This window comes from Anolis carolinensis, chromosome 5, assembly GCF_035594765.1.
Source record: "Anolis carolinensis isolate JA03-04 chromosome 5, rAnoCar3.1.pri, whole genome shotgun sequence".
Classification (NCBI taxonomy): domain Eukaryota; kingdom Metazoa; phylum Chordata; class Lepidosauria; order Squamata; family Dactyloidae; genus Anolis; species Anolis carolinensis.
In genome coordinates, this window is record NC_085845.1 from 4,076,876 (window position 1) to 4,092,763 (window position 15,888).

A 15,888-nucleotide genomic window follows, 5' to 3' on the forward strand; every position below is an offset into this window, starting at 1 on the left:
CTTGCAACAAAGCCTAGGGAGAGTTTGCTTGAGATGAAGGATTGTTGCACACTGCCCATCAGTGGTGCTGGTGCATTTGCCCTTCTGTCAGGGAAAGGACTTCAGATGCAGCTTGGGTTGGGGGTTGGCTCTCTCTCCTTGCCTGACAATATTCGTGGCAGGTTTGTTTGTGGTTTCTAATGACATTCTGTACTTGCAGTGCTGCCTTTTGATGCAGAGGAAGGAGCATGAGCTAGGTGGGCCTACATCCATTTTTTTGGCATTCTAGGCATGCTGGTGGCCATTGAGAGGGGAAGAACGGGCCTTTCTCAGACAAGCTTCCTTTTTTAATAGCTTTCTAAACTATTTTGGGTTATTGCAGAAAGTTAGCCTCTTCATCTGGCCTTCCTCTCACCCCCCCTCCCTGCCCTGCCCCACTCTAACACTCTTTTCTTCCTTGAGGTCTTTCTGGTCAGTGAGCTTGTTTTGGTGTTGTTTTTGCTCTAGAGTAGCATAGAGAATTGAAGGATTGCTGAAAGATCTTGGTCTACTTGCAGAGGCAGAACGGGGCCACTATCGGCCTCAGCGCCTGCAGCCATCTCTCCTAGCTTCAGGGACAGGGCCCTATGGCCAGGTGCCTGTTCTGCTATGTGCCAGCTTCTAGCCTGACCTCTAGTTGTGAATATCATTTGCCAAGATTTTCCTGGGTGAATTCCTATCAAGCTTTGGGGCAGGTTTATATATTTGGTCCTATGAAACATGAATCTAAGGTGGCCGCATCATGGTTGTGCCACAAGAATATCTGGCCCTGTTGTGTCCCAGTTTGCAGCAGGATAGGATTTATGGCTGGTGTAATAACAGACAGGGATAACCTATTTCTGAGAAATAGACCAAGCAGGAAAGAATGAAGGATGTCATAATTCAAGAATGTCCACACCTGTGAAGAGATCATGACTTAAATTTTGGAAGCTAGGTGGAGAGCAACTAGCCAGAAACAAAGGAGGAAAGGAACAGCTTCACCTCTCCGCAAAGGGGTTGTCAATGGGATGGGTTGCCTGTTAAAGTCTAAGGGAAGGGTTTCCTTGTCACCGTACAACATGTGATTGATAGCAAGGTTGATGTGCATGTGGCAGCCTATTTACGTTAAATATAGCCAAGGGAATGAATTGCTCACAACATTGATTTTTGTGGGATGAGACTTTAGAAAAGGAGATGATCTCCACACTTTCTGGCCCCAAGGGATGAAGGCGCTGCTTCAGCCATGAATTCTTGGAGTGCATGCCCCCTAAAAGCTAATGGTCTCAAAGGGCCCCCTCCCCACGTCGTGTCTGTTTCCTCCTCTTATAGATGAAGGCATGTGTTTGAGGTTTCAATATTGATTCTGGATTTACCAATAATTTGAATACCGCTTGCTATTTTTTTTTTTTTAAAAAAAACTCTGCCATTTGTGGTGCATTGGCATCACAGGGCGGTTGGCCAAATGGTAACCTAAATAAAAATGCAATTATCGTTAAACCCAATAGCTGCTCCAGTTAAAGATTTTTAAGTCATTCCCAAAGGCAGGCTGGAATAAGTATGTCTTCTCTGTTTTGCCTTCTCAAGTGCCAGATGTTTCTCCCTAGAAGGAATCTGCCAGATCAGTGGCTTTTGCTGGTGAGGGGATATGTGAAGGACCAAAACAGAAAAAAAGCAGAAAGGAATATTTGAGGGGGGAAATCTGTTTTCTACTTTTTTTCTGAAGCCTTCCCCCTCCCTTCCAAAATTGAGTAGGAAACATTCTCTTTTAGAGTGAAGAATAAGGTATTCTATTATTTACTCCCTCCAAATTATTTCTAAAAACTATGTATCAGACAGACTTTCAGTGCAAACATTGTCATCATTGCAGTTCCAGTATTGGTTTATTTTTGTCTGTTCTTTTTATGAGAGTGTTTTATATTTGTTTGAAGAGCTAGATTACATAAATTAATTTACTTTGTTTTACTAATGCTGATGGATTTTTTTTATGGGGGAAGGGTTTACCTGTTTCTCATATTCTAGTAAAACCAACAATGTTCCTTACAATTCAGGTGTTTCTTACAGCAACATCTTGTAGTTCCATTTCTGGAAAAAATGCATTTTAATATATCAGTCATAATAACTGCATGACTAATGAAATGCATGTAATGCATGTTATGTTCCTAAAATAGTTAAATGCCCCTTTATCTGTAAAGGGTTGTTTAAAGCTACGGACATTGTGGTTGCTGTTGCCCGTTTTTGGTCTAAAACTACTTAGTTGCTTGTGATTTCCTTTTTTCATCATTTTAAAATGTATTTGTTATGCAATGCTTTTGACACGAAATAAATAAATCTGTAAAGGGTGATAATACTGCATTTTTACAATTTTGCTGAACATTTTTGGGGGCTTTCTGAAATAAACCAGGGAATGTTTTTTAATATATAGTTTTGATAGAAAACTTGAAAATTACAGAATTGTCCTGTAAGTGGGACGCTCCTCTTCCTCTACCTGCCTTAGTCTCTCTTAGGTGAATGAATGACCTTTTAAAGCAGTGGTTCTCAACCTGGGGTTCCCAACTGTTTTTGGCCTACAACTCCCAGAAATCCCAGCCAGTTTACCAGCTGTCAGGATTTCTGGGAGTTGAAGGCCAAAAACAACTGGGGACCTCAGGTTGAGAAACATAATTTCATGGGATGTATTGACCGATGAGTAAGTGCTCCCTGAACATGATTGTGCACACATACAGCCAGACAGTAAGCATCTCTCCTTCCCCAGGTCATTTTTCTAGAAGTCATCCTGAGTATAAGGTTACAATAAGTAGGGCTGGTTTCCTCTGGAGTGATGATTTTTCACTTTCACCTGTGGGATAATTCAACAGCCATCTCCTAACTAAGGGCCCTTCTACACTGCCATATAAAATTATCTACTTTCAACTGGATTATATGGCAGTGCAGACTGATATAATCTAATTCAAAACATAATGTGGGTTATCTGCCTTGATAATCTGGGTTATATGGCACTGTAGAAGGGCCTAAGAGACTGATTAGGACCTTTCAGATTTTCAGTTACATTTGTTTTGTGATGGTGTGAATGTGGGGAGGGGTCTGACTGTATGTGTGGGGCAAGACAGGGACTGGAGGGACTCAAGAGAAGCAGTGGGATTTGGAAGAGCGGCATGGCAGCAAAGGAACAGAACCAAGGAAAGCAGGTGCAGGATGGGTTTTGAGCTGGACTCTCAAGGGAGGGAGGGAGGGAGGCAGCCACGCTGGGGATGATGGGGGTGGATGCTATTCCAAGCCCAGGAGCTGAATGGCAGAAGGCTTGGAGGTGGAAGGAGAGAAGGAGACAAAGGGGGCTAATAGCAGCAGCAGCTGAAGGATGGAACTAGGGTTTCTAAAAGCCGCTTTTGGTGGGCCGCAGTGTGAGTGGGACTTTGGAGAGGTTTGTGGCCTGACTTGCTGTGGCCCTTCTTTAGCTCTGATGAGGATCACCTGATGGTTCTCAGTTAATGGCTGAATCCATGCATGCAGCCTTTTCTTTCCTTGGAGGGGCTTGTAGGAAGAGCCTAAGTAAGAAAAGCTTTGATCAGGCTGTATCTACTTGCCCTTAAATTTACACAGAGGCGACCCCTGGGATGGTTTGCTGGCCGAGTAGGACTGGGATTACCTGTCTCAATTTCAATGTTAGCAGCCAATAATCTGCTGGGGTTTTTCCTCTTTGTTTCAAAGCATGTTAAAGAATCTTGTTCTGCCAGAAGCTTAAGCCATGGCCTGCAACTCCCCCACCCCACAGACACATCCAAAGGGTTTTTGGACTTTTCCATCCTGGTATGTTGACCGACTGGCTTCAGAGCACTTCTGGTTAACTCCCGTCTCTCCTGTCCAATGCGGTTGTGGCGAGCAGCTGAGCTTTGTGGGGGTCTGTGCCATCTTCCGTGCGTGCCGTAGGGAGTCCTGGCAGGAGATATCTGGTACAGGGTGCAGAATTGCAGACCCAAGGGTGCCTATTTCTTGCTCAGGCCGAGGTTTCCCCAGACTATTTCGGAAAGAGAGCGGAGCATCCCTGGTGCCCTGGCTGCCCATTGCCCCTGTGGTGCACCCGCCTGCTGCTTCTGCTGTTGTTTCCAGACCTGGTTAGAAGGGCCCCAAGATCCTTCTGTTTCCTGGTCCACCTTCCCAAGCCCTTCCACTTTCTCCTTCTGACACCTCAGAGGAGAACAGTCTGGCATTAGGACCCAGTGGGCCATCAGACTCAATGGCAAGAGTCTGGAGCAGCACTAGCGCAGAGTGAGTCTCCCCATCAGCTGGGCAGGATTTGCAAGACAGAGAGAGACGCCTCTCCCCGGGAAAGGGCTCCTTTCTTCTCTCCTTCCCTGCCCTGCCCTACCGGGGAGAGGGTGGCTCTCGAGCGAGCGGAGGAGGAGGGATGGTTGTCGGCCTCCTCTGCAGCGGTGGAGGGGCATCCTCCCTGGGCAGGCTGCCCCTTCCCACCAGCTAAAGCCCAGCCTGCACAGAAATAATTGAAGCGGGCAGGAGATGGCCAGCATGGCCCAGACCAAGAGGCACGCGTTCAGCCGGGTAAGTCACACACGTGGAATCATAGGGGTCAAGGCCCTCCTCCATACCTGGGCCGAGGGGCTCTGGGCAGAATTTCTCCCTGCAATCTGTTGCCAGGGAGGAGGCTGGTGGCCCCGATTCAAGGGGTGGGGGCAGAAATCATGTTTGTGTGCTGGTTCTTCCCTATGAAAGATGCATTCCTGCCAGCCTGCAGCTGAGGGATGCTGTGGGCTTGGCTGCTTGGACTGAATTTCTCTTGTTCTCCCAGCCCTTTAGGATGAGATTAGTCACTGTTATTTCTTGGTAATGAGTGTTGGTAGCGTAATGAGGCGTCAGCTGAGCCTCTGGTGACGGTAGGTTCTTCTGTTCTCAGCCCTTGGTCCCCTTACCCACAGTCACACACCGAGAAGAAGCCGGAATGGCCTCTGGAGTCCAGACTTCCACCATATTGCAGTTTAGGCACCGACTGCAATCACAGTAGTGGAACCTGAGGCTGGCCTCACAGTGGAGTTTTTTTTATTGGGGGGGGGGGCTGTATTTGTTATGTTATTCTTGTGTCTTTTTACATCTTCAGCCCTCTCCTTTCTGTGATTTGTAACACTAGATCAGGATGGGCAGCTGTGATGGTTCTGAGAACCAGTTTTCTACCCACAGGTTCTTCTGGGGGGCGTTTGGACTTCTAAACATGTCCCAGCTTGGAACAGAAGGAAAAACAAGACCAGAGGCAGCAAAATTCCACTGCTACTTTTGCCAAAAATAAGGTGTTTTAAATGTGAAACCTTGCAGCATCACCCTGCAACCTACTGGAAAAGCCATGTGGGTCCTAGTGGAAGCTTTTGGAGAGCCAGAAGATAAGCGATCCAGGGGTCTTTCTGCCAAAAAAAAGTATTGGGGGAGGTGCCCTCCTGAGGCCCTAGAAGCATTATTCCCCCCCACCCCAAATGTTCTTTTGCACTTCATCTAGGGCTGGCTGTTGGCATGTTTCTGGTACTGTTACCAGTTGGCCAAGGCATTTTCTTGACCCATGGTACTAGATGGTATGTTTATGTTTTCCTTCCAGTGCGCCAAAGACACAGCCCATGCCCCCTCATGCCTCCCAGTGACTTCTTTTAAGCTCCTGTTTCTCCCTGGAGCTTTGCTAGTGGACAGACTGGTTTGTTCTCTGTCCTGAAGCTGCTTCGTTTTGTCCGAAGTTGCTCAGTGAGAAGGGGGGTGGCTATTTCTGAAGCTCAGCTGACAATCAGAAGTGCAGAATGGTTATCTCAGGAGTTTCCTCATGTGCTTCCCTGGTGTGGCTCTGTGAGGGGCAGCTTAGGGCCCACGCCTACCTGGAAGCTGGATGGAGCTTGTTCTTGGCCTCCTCATATGCTGTATGCTTGCCGGACTTGATCCAGCAAGGCTGCTCTCTCCCTCTTAGAAGTGTGTCTCCTGGAGGGTGCCTTAGCTGGTAGAACAGGGATTTTTGTTATGCGCAGGGTTGGGGGACCATGTGGAATCCTTTTATTTATCCTCTAGCCCAAATGTGGCAAGTTAAGAGTTGCCAGAGATTGTGGCCTTGAGATGTGTGTAGTGGCCCTGTCAAGGTAGGCCTCTGTGTTCTCAAAGGCCTTGATGCTGGTTCACTTGGAAAGGGACAAAGGGGCATAGTCCCCAGTGTAGCTCCTGGCATTCTGCAGATAGGGCTTGGCAAGATCCCCTTCTAGGAATGTAAAGAGACACTTCCAATGTGTAGATGGGACTCAGCCAGGCTTATGTAGAGCTCTGAGTCGGGAAAAGGCAGCATCTTTGTGAAATAGTCTTAAGGAGGCCTTGCTGGTCTTTTTGGAATAGTGAGGAGATCAGGCATTGTAGTCTGACAAAGCTGGGTTAGTGGGAAAGGGGAGGGTGGCTTTCAGTGATTCTACTGTGGATTAAGATGCATCCTTCCTACTCTAAGGTTTCACCAGAACAGCCTGGGATCTGGTTGTGGGATCTGGAGAAGGCTCATTTTCTTTGTCCTTCCATTGCCAGCTTGAGGGCTGTGGCATTGCTGCTTGGTCCCTCTCCAGTAGAATGTGCATTGACTCATTGGCTTGAGTTGTCTGGAGTAGTTGCTGTTGTTTGCTTTTATGAAGTGCTGGACTAGTTTTTTCTGGTCTGGGTTGTGCAGGCCCATTTCTTACTGGACAGATATCTTCTTCTTGGCTGGGAAGGAGAGGAGATGATTCTGGGGTACCTTCTGCCACTCAAGGCTCTCTGCACTCTCTTGATGAGCATGCCCCTTTTGCAGGCTGGTCTCCCCCATTGCTCTACTCTATACATGGGTTGCTCCTAAGCAATTTTCTCCTCCTTCTCCTCTTCCTTCCTGTAGCCTCGAGGTAACACTCACCCTGCCTCTTTCTTCAGATGAGATCACTTCTTTCTTCCTTAATCCATGCCAGACAAATGCCCAGGTTGAGAGAAAGGTCCGGTGGTGTGCAGGTCTTCTGTCAGGCAAACAACCAAGCTGCTTTTTTTCTTGTTCTCTTGTCTCAGTCGGTTGTCCCTGCTGTTTAGATCTCCTTTGATGAGGCAGCAACCACCCCCATTCTGTCACTGGGTGATGAATCTGCTATTAATCCTTAAGTAATCTCCTCCACGGGTGAGGAGGGAAGATGGCAGCACCATGGAATGGCATGCCTGCTGATAAAGAGGTTTGGTTGCCTGAGCCAGTCAACTTCATGCTGGGCTTACTTACCCCCACTCCCACATGCCCACCACATCAGTCCATCCATGACTTAGTCAGAAGACTGAGGTGCTTTTAGCCTGCAGTTCTGCTGTGTGTAAAGGCCGCCTTCAGTGCCCTGTGACTATTGAACAAGGCTCCAGGTAAGACCTTCTATCCCAAATGTAATCTGCATTGTTGTAGAAGATGGTAGCAAATGCCTGTTACCTTCAGGCCAAGCAAGTGGGCTCTGGTTCTCCCAGGTCTCCTGACTTTACCTCCAAATTGAAATGCACAGTGATTGACTATGAGTTAGTTAGGTTCTGCCCTTTTTGGGAGTTTTTTTTGCAAGCTGTGCAAATAGTGTTCTTGATTGTTAGCCTTGACTCTTAAAGGTTTGCATCTAACATTTGACTTGGAGGTGGATGCAGTGCAATGAGGGAAAAGAAGGAAAAGGAGAGCTGCACCCCCTTCTAATGTGGCTTTGGGATAGAATTATAGAGCTGGAAGGGGCTCCAGCGAGATCATCTCTGGCAGATAGCTGTCTGGCCTCTTTTTATAGATTCCACCACCTTTCTAGGCAATGGGTCCCATTGTCAAATGGTTCTTACCATCAAGAAGCTCCTTCTAATGTTCAATAGAAATCTCTCCTCCTGTCATTTCAGGCCTTTGGGTCTGGTCCTACCCCCTGAGGCTGCAGTGAACAGGCTTGTCCCCTCCTCTCTGTGACAGACCTTTAGATATTTAAGGAGGACAGTCTCATCACCTCTCAGTCTTCTTTTCACCAGGCTGAAAGTACCCCATTCCCTCAACCTCATGTATTTTGGTCCCCATCCATCTTATCATTCTCATTGCTCTTTTCTGAACCTGTTCCAGTTTGTCTATATCGTCTTTCAAATAGGTTCCCAAAATGGAATGCCTCACTCTTGATGAGGCCTTATTAGTGCAGATTGTAGCGAAACTGTCACTCCCTTTGTCTTGGAAATTTCAGTTCTATAAATGCAGGCTAAAATATTATCATATATGCCTGTGTATAAGTTGACGCTATGTATAAACCAAGAGCAGATTTTGAAGCAAAAAATATGAATTTTGCTATGACCCATGGATAAGTTGAGGGTAAAAATGAGGCATGTAACAAATCTTTTCCCTCTCCCTTTAAAAATGCATGGGGGTGGGGGATGGAGGAATACATACTAAGAGCTAAAGAGAAGGAGAAGATCTCTTTATTTGGAGGGTTGCAGTGGATGTTTGTGTGTGTAAATTGCATTGCTGATATTAAAATGCCCACATCTATGCAAATGCAGATAGGAAAAGAAATATAAAAGAGAAGAAAGAATGAAAGTTCAGTCTGAATAAAAGGAGAAAAGTAAGGAAAGCATTCTTCCTCTATTAGTGGCCTGATGCAAAGAGGCAAGAATTGCTCCCACCTCATTGTCCTCTCTTGTCCAAACTGAAGGAATAAAGGCAGCCCTCCTTCCCCACTCGTCTTATGTTGCCTGCCCAAGTGGTGTTCAGCAGCCACATGCCACACTAGCCATTTTGGACCTTTAAGGGAGAGTGGCACGATGGTGGTGATTTCAAATCTGGGTTTGCTGTAGTTTCTCTGCAAGACTCACAAGGCTTTTAGAGTAGCCCCTTATTAAAAGTGGTCACTGTTAATTCCACGCCACTCCACGTGCCCAAAAGAACAGAGAACACAGAGCATCTTCAGTATTGACCTGTGGATAAATTGGTGTGTGTGTGTCAGATTTACTTATACATGAGTATAAATGGTATTTGCAATTTTTGCTGAAATATCACAGCTTCTAGCCTAGCCTAGGCCAATTCAGTGTAGACTTTGGGCTACAGAGTTCATGAGAAGCTAGTCAGATGCTTTATGATGCTCTGCTGTTTTCCACAGGCCTGAGATGCTGGTTCCTATATGAGGCTCCTTACTCTTGTGCCAGTCTTGATATTCAACCGGGGGTGAAGAAGCCAGTCTTTCTACTCATTTCCAAAAGTGTCTTTCTCCCCTGAGACGTCCCACGGGTTGGAGTTCTCCAAGGATGTTTGGAGTTTTCCCAGGAGATAAAAGGCATTCTCCCTAAACTTCCTTCAGGGCGGATAATGCAGTAGGCTTGTTTTTGGGTGGTATCTGCATGGTTTTTTTTTTCAAAGTTCAACCATTTGTCCCCTTCCGACATGTTGGGCAGATGTCATGGCTGCTTCCTCTGAACATATATGTTATTTCCAGGTGTGCTCTAGGTGCTCCAATGTGTGTCCCCTCTGTGTGTGCAAGTGGGGCTCAGCTGTAGCCCCACTGCTGCCTCCATGGCGTGGCCTTTGTTGGCCTGAATGGCAGTTCAGATGCAAAGACACCCGGGGGCTTCTTTCCCCCTAGAGAGCTTCCCTGCCGTGGCTCCCTGCTTGCTTTCCAGCCTTGGCTCTTTCCTGAAACCGGTGGGTGTTCTGCAGGGGGTTGCTTGTGTCTTCCAGCAGAAAATGGCCGCCTGTTGAGGGGGATGCAAGCGCAGCTAATTTTCCTCCCTGAAATCTGGAGCTTTTCTAGAATCCTCCTTCTCCCCATGCTGCTGCAGACTTCTCAGCTTGCTATCAAAGTTTGCAATTCCAGCATATTGCAGCCTCCTGCTGCCATTAACTGAGATTAATTCTTTTTGTTCTGGAATTGCAGACCCCTTAAGGAACTTTTTCTCAATATAGGTGGAATGCTTTCAGCCGCTCTTCTTCTCAGTGCAAATAAAATAAAACCCAGTACACGCAAAGGATAAAATGCTGGGCAGATTAAAATGTATTCACCCACAGGCTTAACACCCCCAAAATGAAATCCTCCCTGTCATAACTTAGGAAAGAACTCCATCTCCAGTGTCTCCATCAAAAGCAATGCCAAGCAGAGCATCCCAGGAACCCTGAATTAATGAATGAATGGAAGCCCAGTCTCAAACCATGTGAGGCATTAAAGGGTATGGGCAGCCCATGACTTGGGGACAGAGTAGTATGGGAAGCCTCAGGAGTCCTGGGGGTAAAGAAGTGTCCCAGCCTCTTAGCTGGGCCTGGTCTTCAATCCTCTGGAGCAGCTGGCATTCCAAGTGCTTCCCAAAAGCGGCACTAGGTAGCTCCGGGAGTGTGTGGGTCTTTGGCCTTCCCTCTTACCTGGATGTGGAGCCAGTGTGTAACCAGTGCTAGGCTTTAGAAGATGCTTGGCAGCATATTTTAAGGAACTGCTTCTTAAATTGAGGATCTTGACACCCCAAATGGGGTTCCCTTGAGCTCAATGTTGGGGTCACCTACTTTATATACCTGGGGTCATGTAAAAACATTTAGGGGAAAAAGGTGTGAGTGGAAAAAGTTTTAGAAACCCTGTTTTAAATGACATTCTGGCAGGGAGGTTGATTTTGAGAACGTGGGAGACATGAGATTCTGTGGCTGGTGTGCAAGACCCCTCCCCCTCAATTGAGAAGCTTGGGCCGGCTGCCTGCAATTAGCCGCCTGGGGAAATTACTTATTGATTTTAAAACAGGCCGTTTCTGTCTTTGAAGCTCTGAATTCACATACCCTGAGCACAAGAGTAAGCATTTTTCAGGGCACCTGCATTGCTGTGTTTTTGATAAGCTTCTAACCAGCATTTTTACCAGTTCGTTTTAAGAGCCACAGCATGCATAATATTTTCCAAAATGTCCAACTGGTGTTAGTCTTTTTCTCCCACGTTCCTCTTTAAAAATAATTATGTAGGAAGAGGTTTTTTCTTAGAATGCTACTTCTCGCTTGCTCATACTTTGTTTATGTGGAGGGTTGCTGATTTCTAGCTCCCATGGATTGTGCCCTCTGATGACTGGTTGGCCCACTGGGTAGCCCCCCAAACCTTTGATCTTTTGGTTGCTGTTCTCTGAACACTTTTCATCTTGTCAATATCCTTCTTGAGTTGTGGGGCCCAGAACTAGACACCATTTTATTCCCGATGGGATCTGCCAAAGTAGAATAAAGTGGGAAGTCATGGTCTCTATTCTACTTGGGTCAGACCTCACCTCCAATACTGTGTCCAGTTCTGGGCCCCACAGTTTAAGAGAGATATTGACAAGCTGGAAGGTGTCCAGACGAAGAGGGCGAATAAAAGGATCAAGGGTTTAGAGACCAGTTTAGAGACCATGCATCCCTCCGAGGAGCGGCTTAAAGATCTGGGTTGGTTTAACCCAGGGGTCCCCAAACTAAGGCCCGGGGGCCGGATGTGGCCCATCGAAGCCATTTATCTGGCCCCCACGGCACAAGGACAGAAAGAGGTTGGGCTAAATGACCCAAGGGGTCTCTTCTTCTCTTACTATTATTATTATTATTATTATTATTATTATTATTATTATTATTATTTAACATTGAGGCTGGGTGGCCATCTGTCAGGGATGCTTTGCTTGTGCTTTTGGTGCACAGAGGCAGAAGGGGGGTGGACTAAATGGCCCAAGGGGTCTCTTCCAACCCTCTTTATTATTATTATTATTATTATTATTATTATTATTATTATTATTATTTTATTATTGCTCGGTGGCTAAATATAGTCCGGCCTTCCAATGGTCCGAAGGATCGTGAACTGGCCCCCTGCGTAAAAAGTTTGGGAACCCCTGGTTTAACCTATAGAAGAGAAGATTGAGAGGAAACATAAGGCATATTGCTTTTATATTTGGTGAAAGAGAGACATGTGAGAAGGCCCCCACCTTGCCAGTTCTGGGATTTGTTTTAAGGTTGTGTGTTTCTGGGTGCCTTTTATTTTTGAATTTCAGTTTGTGAATCAAGCAGGAGATAGAGTCCTTGATAGTTGAATGGGCCCTCCTTCCTTAGCAGGTGGACTGTGCTGTCTTGCCAGCAAACAGCATTTAGAGGTGGCAACCCCATACCATGTCTGTTTAGCTTGTCTCTTTTCCTGCCATTTGAATCCATGGCTCCATTGTGTCCTAGTCTCTGTAGCAGGGACATAATTTCCAATATTTAAATATGGCTCTCATGTCCTCTTCTCAGCCTTCTCTCCAAGCTAAACATCCTCAGCACCCTAAACTGCTCATCGGAGGGATACTGGGTTTCCAAACTTTTGACAATTTTGGTTATCACATTTTGGACATGTTCCAGTTTTTGTCCACATACCTTTTGAATTGCTTTGCTCGGAACTGGTCACAGGATTATTCCAGGTGAAGGTTGAGTGAGAGGTGGACCCAAACCTTGGGGAGAACGCATTGCAGAGAGATGTTGTGGCCTTGTAGATTCAAGCTTTATTTCTGGGCAGTACTGCTACTGACAGTGTTGAAATATGGGCAGGGGAAGAGGTTAATTCATCTTCTGTCCCATTGAATGCTGTGGGTTTTCTACTCTGGAGGGAAGAGTGACTGGCAAGTGTTCCCGAGCTGCTTGGTTACCACATTGCACTAAAGCTCTCATTGTGGTAGATCTGTTCGCTTCTCAGGTATCCCAGGGACTCTCTTGTTTCTTCTGTGACAAACTGATACGTCTGCCCCTCACTCAATACCGGGGCCTTGGGTCATTTTGTGAAGCTCTGTAGTGGGTTATTCAGGACAAACCCTGTGGCAATTCTCTCTGCACTTGACTATGCCTTTCAGATCTTCTCATTTCCATGAGCATATTTGTTGTTATTGGTTTAGAATTTGTACTTCTCACCGGGCTTGAATTATGTGCAATTCAGTTACTTGAATTATGTGCAATTCAGGCTCAACCTTTCAGCCTGCCTGGTGTCCCAGATTCAACCTGCCAACCTGGAGAGGCAAGATGAACAGAGAAGGCAGGGGGAGGCCATGCAAATCGATGGCGTTGGCCTAGTTTGAAGGCTGGCCACGCTGCTGGATCTTTGGAACAAAGGGAGCTGTGCTGCAGAGCTTTGATAGAGGCCTCTTCTGCTGGAGGAGGACGGTCACTTCAGAGAATTGTGATGGACTTTGTTAAGAAGGAAGCACTCAGAACCGGGAATGAGTAGTGAGGTTGGAGGAGGTCCCAAAGGTCTCCTGGCTCAACCCCATTCTGCCATACAGGAACTCATAGGGAAAACACTCCTTGGTGTGTGCACGTGCATCTAGCCTCTGTTTAAAAAAATCCAGTGAAAGAGTTGCACTTCTTGCAGGTTCTTACTGTCCTTCCTGATATTGATGTGGTGCCTCTTACTGTTTAAAACACAGTGCTGCTTGTTTGACATAACTTACCCAATAGATTCAAGACTCATACTAGATGCAAAATGTCCCAGAAACATATAGGAGACTCTTACTGGGACTTGTTCATTTTCAGCGAAGCTGTCACAGCTGTGTACATGAACCATAGTGTCATAGCTCAGGAGGAGATGAAGGAAGAGTAAAGCAAAGCTGGAAGGGTTTTCTGCAATGGGCTGAGACGTCCCACTGATTCTCCCTTTTGTGTCTCCCCTCCAGGCATCCAGTGCCAGCAGCAGGATGAGTTCCGTGGAGGCAAGCGGCAAGCCCCTGAAAGTGGGCTCCAGAGTGGAGGTCATCGGGAAGGGGCACCGCGGGACTGTGGCGTACGTGGGGGCCACGCTCTTTGCCACGGGGAAGTGGGTTGGTGTCATTCTGGATGAACCAAAGGGCAAGAATGATGGCACGGTGCAGGGCAGGAGGTACTTCACCTGCGAGGAGAACCATGGTATCTTTGTGCGACAGTCACAGGTAAGCTTCTGCTTGGGTGCCCACCTGTGAATGGGACTAGACATTTTCCTCTACCGTTTGTAGCTCCTGGATTTTGAGAGCCCTTTTCAGTGCATGTGTATGGGAAGCAGGGAGGCAAAGGGCGAATTCACATAGTGTAATGAGTCGGGTGTCCTGGCCTTTTGGAGGGACTGCGCAGTCTGCCCATTTGCTCTTAACTTTGTAGCAGGGCAGAATAAACAATCTTTGGCTTTGTGTCCTTCCCAAGCTCTAAGACTTTTGCAGGGAGACCCTGCTCTCAGTCCAGCTGCTTTCCTAGGCATAACTAGGGAGACAGGGCCTTCTTAGTGGCTGCTTCCAGGCTTTGAAAGTCCCTTCCTAAGGAGGCTGGAGTGGCTCTCCTGCTTCCAGCATGCAAAAAAATATTATTCCAACAGGCTTTTAGGAATTTGGGGGACTTCTAATATCATGCTGTGTTTTATGTCTTGCCTTTCAATGAATGTTTACATACTTTTAATGCTGTAGATTACTTAAATGTTATGTATTCTTACTGATGTTTTAAACTGGTTCTGGTTTTAATATTTTGTAAGCCACCTTGGGTTCCATTATAGGGAATCAGGTGAGATACAAGTGAATAAAATGAAAATGATGATGACGGTGATCACAGAATCCTAGAGTTGGAAGGAGCCCCCAGGGACCATCCAGTTTAACCTCCTTTTGCCATTCAAGGAGACACAGGTAGCCTGCCAGCCTGTGTTGAAAAACCTCCAAAGAAAAACACTCTATCACACTCCCAGGCCACAGTGGATTCCACTGATGATGATGGTGTGGCAGCTCCCTTCAATTGTTTATCTCCCTCCCAATAAAACAAGATCAAGCTCTGGATTCTTTCTCTGATTTGTTGGGAGAGAAAGAGACTGAAGAAGGGAAACTGTCTGGCTTTATGTAAGCTTCTAATCAAGCCACAGAGCAAAGCTCCATAGGCCACAAGGGAGTGGATGGTCAGTCAATTGCCAGATGTGGAGAGACATCTCAGTGGATCATAGGATTGTATGATGGTAGAGATATGTATCCTTGCTGTATTGCAGAACAGAGGAGATAAATTCCTTTCCAGCCTGTGGTTGAGCATATAGCGCTTCCAGTAAAGGCTTGCCAGTCATGGCTTGTTCAGACTTATTACCTACTATTTTCACAAGTTGCTTCTTGATATAGAAGTTCCAGTGATTTCTTTTAATGAAATAGATGGCATAAAATAGAATTGGGCTACATGATGAGCCAAAGAGAAATCATATACTGTGCTTGACACAGATTGCATCTTTACTATAAAAATAATGCAGTATGATAACTTTAACTGCCATGGCATAGTGCCGTGGAATCTTGGGATTTAAAGTTTGATGAGGTACCAGCACTCTTTGACAGAGAAGGCTAAAGAGTGTGTAACACTGCAATTCCCATGATTCTATAGCATTGAGCCATGGCCATTAAAATGGTGTCAAATGCCAAATTTTACAATGTAGCTGCACCCACATGTATTCAAACTGTGTTACCCTTTGTAGAGGAAGAAAAGAATATTTGTAATTATTCTCTTCCCGCTTGGAATTAATTATCCTCTCCCAGGTAACTGGGAGATTGTTTTTGAGACTCTTGTGTCACACCATGTTCAGCCTAGGCCAAGCATGCCTTTCAGGAGAGTCTAGCATGAATGTGGTTGGGCTCAGTCCGTGCGGAGGGAAAGGGAAGCATTTTCTCTTCTGTTGGAGACAGAGAATGAAATTTGAAGTTGAGTAGAAACCGAAGTGAAGTTTCAAGCAAGTTGTCTTTTTTGCTCCCATGTGCAATTTCTCTGTGTTCCATCTTTTTGCAGATCCAGGTTTTCGATGATGGCGCAGATACAACATCCCCAGAAACACCAGAATCTTCCACTTCAAAGGTCCCCAAGAGAGGTAAGGGGTGTCCAGATGCTTTCCTCACTCCCCCGCCCCCTAAGCTTCAGATCCAGCCCTTGAGGAGGGCACCTCTCTTCCCTCTGGTGCA

General features: G+C 46.3%; 1 protein-coding gene across 9 annotated transcripts in view; it reads left to right on the forward strand.

Annotated features, from left to right (window-relative positions):
• The window catches only part of dctn1 (dynactin subunit 1), a 63,616-nt gene that overhangs the window by 16,361 nt on the left and 31,367 nt on the right, over positions 1-15,888 (forward strand). For 7 of the 9 annotated variants that reach the window (XM_008121603.3, XM_008121605.3, XM_062981931.1 and 4 more), the window contains exons 1-3: positions 4,261-4,551; positions 13,624-13,875; positions 15,719-15,797. In XM_008121603.3, the coding sequence (XP_008119810.1) occupies positions 4,510-4,551; positions 13,624-13,875; positions 15,719-15,797 (373 nt within the window). In that variant the 5' untranslated portion in view covers positions 4,261-4,509. Of the gene's footprint in view, positions 1-4,260; positions 4,552-13,623; positions 13,876-15,718; positions 15,798-15,888 lie in introns of those variants that run through there. The other 2 variants (XM_008121610.3, XM_008121607.3) reach the window with 1 other exon arrangement.